At 35.7% G+C, this 11,531-nt stretch overlaps 1 protein-coding gene across 1 annotated transcript; it reads left to right on the top strand.

Annotated features, from left to right (window-relative positions):
* The first annotated feature begins 298 nt into the window (after window positions 1-298).
* Window positions 299-1,411, top strand: phlda1 (pleckstrin homology-like domain, family A, member 1). Its single transcript, XM_019089183.2, has one exon. It carries the CDS (start codon window positions 524-526, stop codon window positions 947-949), a length of 426 nt encoding a protein of 141 aa, XP_018944728.2. The 5' UTR covers window positions 299-523; the 3' UTR covers window positions 950-1,411.
* Window positions 1,412-11,531: the final 10,120 nt, after the last annotated feature.

Genomic DNA, 11,531 nt, shown 5'->3' with positions numbered 1-11,531 from the left:
TGATGAGCACACATCGTTTGTATTAAAATTCTCTTTGTATTGTCATTTAGTATTTTATATCTATATTAACTATTTAAATCTGAAAAATATATATTTTTTCATGTTTCAAATAGTTGGTTTTTAAACTAAAATTGTTTGTTTTTTATTCTTATATTAAAATCGTAATATTTTACATGCTGTTGCAATATTTAATTAATTTTATATAGAATTGTTCCAAATGTTTTTTTAATGTTCACATTAAATTACATAATATAGAATAAGATTGATTCCTAATAATGCTGCCTTATATGGGTTTTGTGAGACAGTCCGTGAAGAACTCGAGTGTGTGTGTGTGTGTGTGTGCGCGCGCGCGCGCGCTGATGTTGCTGAGTTGAGCGCGTGCAGTGGGCGGTCCGCGCGTGAGAGAAAACCCCCGTGCGCGCTCTGTCCCGATCATCACACTCCTCGCAGACCTCCATCTCCATCCATCAGCTCAAACCTACCCTCTCCAAAACCCGGAGCGTTTGATGCGCGATCGGAGGCGATGCTGGAGTCCGGCGGCGGCGCGGTGCTGAAGGAGGGCGCGCTGGAGAAGCGCAGTGACGGTCTGCTGCAGCTGTGGAAGAAGAAGCGCTGCGTGCTGACCGAGGAAGGACTGGTGCTTCACCCATCCAAACACCACCACCACCACGAAACCGCCTGCAAGGCGAAGGAGCTGCACTTCGCCAACATGAAGACGGTGGACTGCGTGGAGCGCAAGGGCAAGTACGTGTACTTCACGGTGGTGATGTCCGAGGGCCGAGAGATCGACTTCAGGTGCCCGCAGGACGAGGGCTGGAACGCGGAGATCACGCTGCAGATGGTCCAGTACAAGAACCGCCAGGCGATCCTGGCCGTTAAGTCCAGCCGGCAGAAGCAGCAGCAGCTGCTCGTGGTCTCCGCGCAGAAGATGCTCCGAAACGCGCAGTAGGACGCCGGAGAGCGGCGATATCGACGTACGTTACCGCGCGTAAAAAGCGCTGGATGCGCATTACGGACGTCGCTTTTTAGTGTCACCCTCCGCGCACGGACGCTCTTCCTGCATTGAAAGACATCACGGCTGAAGAAGCACCGGGAATATCTCCTCTCAGAGGCTGCACGGGGGGCCGGGGCAAGTTGTCACAGTGACGTTCAGAGTGGAAAATCCGTTTGCAGGAACGCAGTGGCGCTGTGCGTGTTGCTTTCAAAAATGTAGTACAAAGCAGATTCTGAATTCTGATTTATTTTGGGGTTATAGGCGTTTGGTGAACTGTGAAACCACACTGGGATTTGTGACCCTGGAGCACAAAAGCAGTCATAAGTTGCACAGGTATATTTGTAGCAATAGCTACACTGTATGGGTTTTCTTTTATGCCAAAAATCATTAGGATATTAAGTAAAGATCATGTTCCATAAAGATATTTTGTAAATTTCCTACCCTAAGTATATCAGAACTTAATTTTTATTGTATGGTTTTTATTTTTTAGAACTTCATTTGGACAACTTTAAATGCTATTTTATCAGTGGTTTTTTTTTTTTTTCACATTAGATTCCAGATATTCAAATAGTTGTGTCTAGTATATTATTGTCATGTCAATAAAATAGGGATGGTTGTTTTTTTTTTTTTTATCTCAATTTAAAAAAAAAATGTACCCTTATTATGACTGGTCTTGTGGTCCAGGGTCACATTTATTTACAAGGAAAGAGATGAATATGTTGATTTCAGGTAAAGTGGGACACTTGCCATTGAGATGACTGGGGAAAATGTCCCAGTTAACTCCTAATGAAGGTAGATTTGAAACCATACTTTCAGGTCAAGAGGATTTTACAAAAATGTCAGGTTGGGGCATTGTATTTTTAAAACATTTGTTTTTTTTTTTTTGGCTCATTTTTAAATTGTTCTGTTTTATATAATTATAAGATTTTTTTTTGTATTTTTTTGTTCTATTTGTTCTATTTTTTTTTTAGAAAAGATCAGTGTCAAAAAAAAGAATGTTCCCATTGTGACAACATGGCCCACTTTATGCATTCAATTAACTGTATTTTCTAGACCGGAATGGTGTACATGTTCATATGATTTTTGTAGCAGTGACTTTAGAGTCTGTATTCATGGACTGATTGAGAAAACAGTGGAGTAAAAGGTGTGACAGCTCGCCCCGGTCTCCCTTACATGTTCATGGGTTGTGAATGTGAAATGCCTTCAGTGTGTCATCGTTCGTCTGGCTCAGACAGAAATGCCACCATAACTTTCCATTTCAGCTCAGTTGCATTTGTCAGTTTTGTGCGGCTCCAGACATGCAATCGATATCTTCCAGGAGACCTGAAAGGCCAATCTGTAATGGTCCAGATCGCAGTCTGCATGCGTGTGTGCAGGGATTTTAAAGAGACTCAGTGACACACTGGAAAACTGCAGCCTCTCCTGAAACCCAGTGATCCTGACAGATCCACCATTCATTCAGAGTCTCTCACTGCATCGAATCTGGCCATGAAATCTGCATCCAATTGTGTATTTATTTGTAAAATAATTTTTTTTTGTAACCGGTCATTTGCATATCTGAATGTTGGGTTCTGTTTTTTTTTTTAAAGTACACGATGCATTTCAGAATCTCAGAATAAGCTTTTGATTTTCATTTTTTGTTGTTGTTTGTGTAACTGGATTAGATGGAAGATTCACATTTGACCAACTGCTTTTTGTTGTTATTCAAACCAAAGAATGTCAAAACATTTTATTGGGTGCATCATCATATTGACGTGACGTAACTTATATTTTGTTAAGGTTCAATCATTGCAATCGTTGATCCATATGTGATGCAATGAAAACAAGACTTTGTGCAGAAATGGGAAGAATGCTGGAAAAGTCACGTTTTAATTTCCACCGTATTAATTGTGGTCTCTATCCTGAATGAGCACAATGATCTGATCAATACTGTGTTGCGTAAATCTTTAAGTCAAGTACATGGGGATGGATGTCGAATGGATGTTGTTGATTCATCAGAACCGTCCCGATGCTCTGCTGTCGAGACCTGTGTGTGATCGAGCTGAAGTTTGCTTGTGTGAAAATGGTGTTTTGTTGATGGAATGCCATCGTTCCTTGAGCTGATGTGAATGCTACTTTCATACCTTTGAAATATACATTCCATTTCAAATGAACATTGCATCTTTGTCTTTGCTTAGTGTGGTGTGTTTTACGGATTTTGTGGTTATTTTAAAGGAATAGTTCACCCATAAATGATGGCCACAGGCCATCCAAGATGTAGATGAGTTTGTTTCTTCATCAGATTAGGGCAATTGTAGCATTCCATCACTTGCTCACCAATGGATGCTCTACAGTGAATGGGTGCCGTCAGAATGAGAGTCCAAACAGCTGATAAAAACATCACAATAATCCACACCACTCCAGAACATCAGTTAACATCTTCTGGAGAGAAATGTTGCATATTTGTAAGAAACAAATCCATCATTAATGCATTTTAACTTCAAACCATCACTTCTGGCCAAAATATGAGTCCATGATCAATAATAATGCTTCCTCCAGTGAGAAGGTCCGTCTCCTGTTGTCTCCACACACATATTTCTGACCCTGTCTGTGAAATCTATAGACATGAAGTCTGAAAATCTAATTATGAGATGACAAGCATCAAAGTTTGAGTTCAACCTTTAATTTCACTATGATTTCAATCTTTGACATGGCCTTACTCAGTCAATATTAAAGATATAAGGAATATTCTACATCTTTATGAAGCATGATTTTATGTAGAAAACAGTAAATGACTTCAGCTGGGTTTTCACAAGCAGGGTCACATTTCTTAAGAACTGTTTAGGACTGTTTTTGCTTGTAAACGGTGCTGTGCAGATTTCTCTCCTGATTCAGACAACACGACTTTTTCACTTGAGGAAGTGTTATTATGGATAGAGGACTCATATTTTAGCCATTTTAATGTTAAAAACGTCTAAATTATGGATTTGTTTCTTACAAACATGCAGATTTTGGCTTCTCAAGCCATTAAGTGATGGACTGGACTGGAGTGGTGTGGATTATTGTGATGTTTTTATCAGCTGTTTGGACTCTCATTCTGACGGCACCCATTCACTGCAGAGCATCCATTGCTGAGAAGCTGATGCAATGTTACATTTCTACAAATCTGATGAAGAAACAAACTCATCTTGGATGGCCTGAGGGTGAGTAAACATTCAGCAAATTTTCATTTTAGGGTGAACTATTCCCTTTAAGGTTGACTTGAAAATGAGTCGTAGAAGTCGACTGTTCACGCTTGCCATATTTGCACTGCGTTTTTTCAGTGTTTCGGGTCTCCTCGGTCACGTTTCCAGCATGTCTCCTCTGTGAAGCACTCGCCCGTCTTCCAGAGCTATAAGTGGAAGCCGTTTCCTAGAATAATATTTCAGTGTCAGAGCTGTCAGTGAGATGAAGCGCCGACACACCCGCTAACTTAATCAAAACCGGGACGCTAAATCAGAGCGAGGACCACCGTGAGGGATGCATGTGTGTGTTATTGGATCCACATGATGACTGTATCTTAGTGTCATGTAATAGTTCCTGTGTGGATTTGGGACGTGATCAGCAGATGCTTATGAAGTCATGCTGACAGATGCACGTGTGTGTTTCTGTATAGGCTACATGCGACTGCTTCACTCCGCGTGGCTGAGATTCTTTCAAAGGCCTTGCAGGGCATTAAGGGAGTGAGTGTGTAAAAATGGCAGACTGACTCACTCTCTGTCCAGTGCACACACACCCTGATCCTCTATTTTTACACCTGTACACCTCTGTAATCTGAGTTGTGTGCCAGGATCGTCACTCTTCATGTGTTTACTAACCACATCCGTTCGTCACATTATACCGCAGTAAACTTGTGGCATTTCTTGCACCATTAACATATTACAAAAAAATATGATTTTAACTAGATTTCAGGCCACATATTTGAAAAAAAAAATGTTACTTGAAATAAACTTTAAATAATATATAAATAAAAAAAATAATAATTAATAAATATTTTATTAAAAAACAACTTAATTTTTTTTATAAAATAAAATGTAATTATATTTTTTGGTAAAACTTTTCAATAAGTTTTTGACGTTAGTTAACAACAACATTAGTTAACATTAACAAACAAGGACAAATACTTATAAAATAATCTCAGTTTATGTTAGTTTCAACATTTACATTTCTAAATCCATAGTTTATTTTTTTGTTAATATTATTAAATGGACTTGGGCTAACAATGAACAGTTGTATTTTTATTAACTAACATCATTAAAGATTAATAAATACTTTAACAAATGTGTTAATCATTGTTAATTATTGCAAATTAATGGGACTTTATTGTATTGTACTAAAATAACTAAAACCCAAATAAAAAAAAATGTTATACAAAACTAATAAAAATGACAAACACACTACAAAATTACTAAAACATTTTAAAATGAAAATGTAAAATATATAAAAATAAATCAAAATCTTAATAATAACGCTGAAATAACACAACAACATTAATTTATTAATGAATTTTCTAAGTATATATATATATTTTTTTTTATCCACAATCAGTTCCTAAAATAATTAAATGATGACACCATTGCAGCAGAAATCAGTGGCTGGTTACTGTAGATTGTAGTTTTGGCCGGAGATTCAGCAGTGTTTCTGCTACAAAATCATTGTAATTTTCTAATTGCTGGTTAATCTGTGTGTAATCATTTACTCCTTCCAGCAGTGGTGTGGAATTAAATGAGAGCTAATTATCAGAGCAGTAGGTCCAGGATGGAGAGACGAGCTATAAACGAGCCAATGACTGTTTCACATGCATATTCCTGCGTTATAAATATGAAGGATTTTAACTCCGTTCCAAAACCGTGTGAGCTTCCTTGTTGTCTGCTTTCTGAATGTTGAGCCACATGTAATACAAATGTTGGGTAAATAGTGCATATTTAATTGGGACTGAACTGTTTTTATGAATAATTTTCAGTTATATATATAAAAAAAAACATTATCAGAAAAAACTATTTGGAACAACTACAGTTTGGTTTCATCTCTATTCTTGGTCCAAACTGTCACAAATCCTTGTGAATGTCAGCTGATGACAATGATTGTCATATTAACCAGCTAAAATCCCCTGCTGGGTCGCTGGTTAGATATTTGCTGTGAAAGGATATATTTGTTATTAACTTCATGGCTGATGAAAAAGTTGACAAACACACATCAGGTATGTTTTCTTCCTGTTCTTGTAGGAAGTCACCTGCCAGTCAGATGAAGAACAAAGTTAATGAATAGTGTCTGTTTGCCAAAAAAAAAAAAGGTGAGTTTAAACATGTCTGAACTGAGAATTATCTCTAATAACCTCAATATTTACTAATATACAACTATTTAATTATATAAATCAATAGGCTATAAATTAGTAATTACATAGGTGTGCCACCATGCTCGTTAACGTCTTTAAAAATAAACTTTGAGTTGACAAAAACTCTGTACAGTTGTGAGTTGTGAAAATTACATGATTTACAACTTTTACACTGTTCTTTTTTTTTTTTTAATGTCCTAAGCACATAAATTTATCTTCAGTACAAAATAATCGTGATTTGAACTTTAAGAACATTCCTTTATTGTAATACTTAAAGGGTCAGTTCACCCAAAAATGAAAATTCTGTCATTAATGACTCACTCTCATGTCGTTCCAAACACTTAAGATCTTCGTTCATCTTCAGAACACAAACTGAGATATTTCTGATGAAATCTGAGCGCTCTCTGACCCTCCCACAGACAGCAACGCAACTGAAGTGTTCCCAGGTCCAGGAACGTAGTAAGGACATAAATACCTCAATCTTAAAATATCTTAATCTGTGTTCCGAAGATGAACGAAGGTCTTAGGTGTTTGCAACAATGTGAGGGTGAGTAAACAAACTCAACAAGCCTATAAAAAGGCAGGTTCTGTTGTGATGTGTGAAATAGCACAGGATAAAATGATTGATGGTCAGTATGATGAATCATGATTGTCATCCTCTTCCTGAAACATTTAAAAACAAGCCTGTGTGAGTTCTTTTAGCTCAAGATTAATTCAGCCCCAGTGTTACAAGGAATGATGTAGAAAGTCATTTTTACCAACAGCTATTAAATTGTATAATCAATGTCATAGTTGCTTGATGTAGAATTTTAATTGTATGGTGTATAAATATGGAGGTGTGAATACTTTGAAGCTTGAAACAAAGGGGTTCTGTATGAAATGCACTATTTTTATATTTTTTATGTATTTATTGTGTGGTGAGCTCGGCTGTGACGTGAATTTTCCTTTGGGATTAATAAAGTCAATCAAATCAAATTAATGACAGAATTTTCTTTTTTGGGTGAACTATCCCTTTAAGATGTATTATGAAGTATTCTGGCTGAAAGACTAAATGAAATGATCTCCTCTTGAACAGCAAACCTTAAATTTCCTGTCCTAACACTTGACTTTGCCACGGGTCCTACCCTTGTGTCTGTTATTATGGGTGAGTGATTTCTCGAACAGAGAGCCCTTTCTCTCTCTCTGTCTCTCTCTTTCCTCCAGCCTGCACCTGTTCCCGCTCACCCTGCAGCCAGTCACACCAGTCTTCATTAGCGCAGCTGCTGCCGTCCCTCAGCCCTCAAGTCAGGAAGTCTGATTAGATACAGAATGTCACCTTGCCCATATCAAGTGCTGGCGACCAGAATAAGACACATTTACATCAGTGAGTGAGTAAACTGCAGAAACTGCAGTCTTATCTAGAGGTGTTTACACAGCCAAATTAAAGCTCAGAATTCATTGTAAAAATTCAATGCTGCGTACAACCCAGACTAAATTATGTCTGCTCAGACCCACCTCAGCCGTTAGCGTCAAAGCATACAGCTGTAATTGCTGCGTAAATGCATCCGTGCCATCTCTGTGCAGCATTAAACAGTCTGTGCAAACTTCAGAAGCGCTTCTGTGCCACCTTTGCAGTGTAAATTTAACATAGGCGTAAATACAAAAATATACCTCGGTTAAAAATGTTGGTAATGCATTATTTGAGAACTTTATGTATTATTCATTATAAAAATGCATTATATATTTTCATTAATGTGACCCTGGACCACAAAACCAATCATAAGGGTACATTTTTTTGAAATTGACATTTACACATCATCTGAAAGCTGAAAAAATAAGCTTTCCATTGATGTATGGTTTGTTAGGATAGGACAATATTTGTTGGGATAGGACAAAATTAATTTATAGGCATAATTAATGCATAAATATACTTTTATAATGCATTATATATAAAGGATACTAGTGTTACCAAAATTTAACTGTAAGAACCTATAAAACATTTATGGCGTTTTTAAGGGAAATTAATAATAATAATAAAAAAAAAAGTATATTCATCAGAATTTGCACTTTTTGAACAGGTAAGATGTAATGGGAATGTATTTAATTTAATTAAAATAAATAAATAAATAAATAAATAAATAAATAAATAAAATATCAGTTTTTCTCTTGACTCCCCCCCCCCCTCCCCAAAACTGACAAATGAAAATGCTTAAAACAAGAATAATATAAGATCTTGAAATTAAGATTTCTAATAAATGCATATTATATATATATATATATATATATATTATATATATATAGATATCTATATATATATATCTATATACATATATATACTATAGAGATTATTACATATATATATATTTAAGTTTCTGCTTAAAACAAGAACAAATATCTCACAGTGGGGTCAGAAATACAGTCATGTTTTGTTTTGTTTCGAATTAAGTTTTATGAAGTTTCTACACATTTGCAGATATATGTTCTTGGTAAACTCACTTATTTTGATGCTTTTGTCACTTAATATTTTATGCCATTTTGTATGTCCAATAAATATATCTTGATTTAGGAATGTTTAGATGTTTGTACTGGAAAACTTGACAAAAGTACTGAGAAATAAAATATTTTTTTTTTGCAGTGTGTAGATTTCGAAATTTGAGTGCTTGACTGAAGTGCTTCCGTGTGTGTGTTGAGTATCAGTGTTTTCACACACCCACACAGCCCAGGTGTTGCTTACTTCACGAGTCCGTCGTATTTCACAGCAAAGCGTTCAAGGTCACTGATAAGATGGCGCTTGAAAGGAACACACTAGACACGTCTTTGTAGCCAAAGAAAATCAACTATCTTTTCCCAAATGAAACATACACAACAATCAGGAATGATTTTCTTATCCATCCATTTTTTAGACTATATTTTAGACCTAAATAACTTACTAAGCACATTATTGGGCGGATAGATGAAAGTTTCAGCTCTGAAATGAGGCAAGAGTGCTTGACATTTCAGAATATTACAGCTTCTCTCTGCCTATAAGGTTTCTGGGTAATTAAATAACTCTCAAACAGACCCATTCAAATGATCTTTTGGCATTTAAATCAGTCGAGGTTTCCCTCCAGAACTGCCCAGATGATTTGAATAACAGACCAAAGAAACCTGCCAGGCGAGTGTCCTGTACGTTAGTGTTAATGTCTTGTGAAGCCAAAAGCTGCATGTCCCATCATTAAGATGTTTTTAACTTCAAGTGTTGCTTAAATACTAGTCTTCTGTCCATAATATTGCTTTCTCCAATGAAAAAGTCTGAATCAGGAGAGAAATCTGCACAGATCAAGCACCGTTTACAAGCCATAACAGATCTAAGTAAATATGTGGGTGGATTTTGATGTGAGAGGTGAACAAGAGATGGACTTTTTCACTGAAGGAAGCATTGTTATGGATTATAGACTCATATTTTAGCCAGAAGTGAAGGTTTGAAGTTAAAAATGTCTTATTTGTTTCTTACAAACACGCAGCTTTATGTTAACTGATGTTCTGGAGTGGTGTGGATTATTGTGATGTTTTTATCAGCTGTTTGGACTCTCATTCTGACGGCACCCATTCACTTCAGAGCATCAACTGGTGAACAAGTGATCGAATGATACATTTCTCCAAATCTGATGAAGAAACAAACTCATCTACATGGCTTGGGGGTGTGTAGCTACATTTTCAGCTGATTAGATTTTTTAGATGAACTTTTTCTGCTGAGATGAGAGACGATCTGTTCATATGAAGGGTTTAAGATAATGATTTTTGATTAATTTCGTTCTGCATTGATTGTAACTGCTGTTTCTTAGACGTGTGTTTGATGTGTGGAGGTCGCTGGTTTGGTGAGTCAGTTGGGAGATGTGCGGTTGTTTATACAGGAGTCTGGTGGTGTTTTGAATGAAGGGTGTGTTTCCTCAGCGGGACGCTCCCACCCTTTCCTCTGTGATTGTCTCCCACTTATAACCACTGCTTAAAAACACAGGCTTTGTACCTTTTAGCCCATAGAGGATCGATACTGTATATTCATAATGACCAACAGCATCCTTTACAATGCAGAAAATGGCTTTTTTTGTTTTGTTTTTATCTGTTTGGACTTGAAAAATATGTGGAATGTTCTAATTCAATCTGCTCTTAACTGGAGGCATTAACAGGAGTCATGTGCGTTTTGTTGAGGATCAGATGAGCTTAGATCATCTGAGGATAATGCTGCTCTGTCGTGAGCAGAAGCGTTCATTGTTTGTCTTAGCGCTGTGCAATCTGTGTTTAAATAAGCAGTCAGCGATGAGCAGATACAGTGGAAATGGTCATAAAGCTGACACACTGCGCGTTCTGCAGATGGAGCGTGTTTGTTTTGAAGGTGTGAGCGTCTGACTGTGAGGAAGTGACTCCAACGGAATGTTTCGAGACTGTGGCTCCGTTTTCATCCTCATCGACTGGCCTACCTAGACAGCATCACTCCCAACCTGAAAACCCCTTTTCCCTAAGATAGCACCGGTTATATACCGCCCCCAATTTTTTAAAATTGGAAATATATATTTATTTATAATTATTATATATAAATATTTAATATTTATTATTTATAAAATATATTTAAAAAAAGGTTGGTGTATATATATATATATATATAATATCTATATATATATATATATATATATATATATATATATATATATATATGAAAATATGAAAATATATATTTATAAAAAAATCTCTAAATATTTAATATTGTAATTTATAAAATATAAAAAAATCAGCAAGTGTATGTATATATAAATATGTAATTAATATTAATATGACTAATATTATTTAATATATTAATTTAACATCTAATATCAATTAATAATGTTATAATACCAATATATAATGTTAATATATTAATTAATGTAAGAAATATGTATAAAATGAATATATGCTTATATGTATTTGTATAAAATATATGTATAAAATGAATACAAGAATATTTAATATTTATTCATTATTTGTACAAATAAAAAAATAAATAAATATGTGTATATGTTCTAAGACATTATATTAAACATTAATATGTATTATGTATACAGTAACAGATACTCAAACACTATATATTAAGTAAACCATACTGAAGTGGTTTATAGTCTATATACTGTGTAGATTAATAGGTCATAAATATGAACCGCCTCTTCAAGTAAACTACATTTTCATGAGTTAGAG

The sequence above is a fragment of the Cyprinus carpio genome, chromosome B4, assembly GCF_018340385.1.
Source record: "Cyprinus carpio isolate SPL01 chromosome B4, ASM1834038v1, whole genome shotgun sequence".
NCBI lineage: Eukaryota > Metazoa > Chordata > Actinopteri > Cypriniformes > Cyprinidae > Cyprinus > Cyprinus carpio.
Note: the sequence above shows the minus strand (reverse complement) of the source record. Positions and strands in the feature narration are given on the sequence as shown.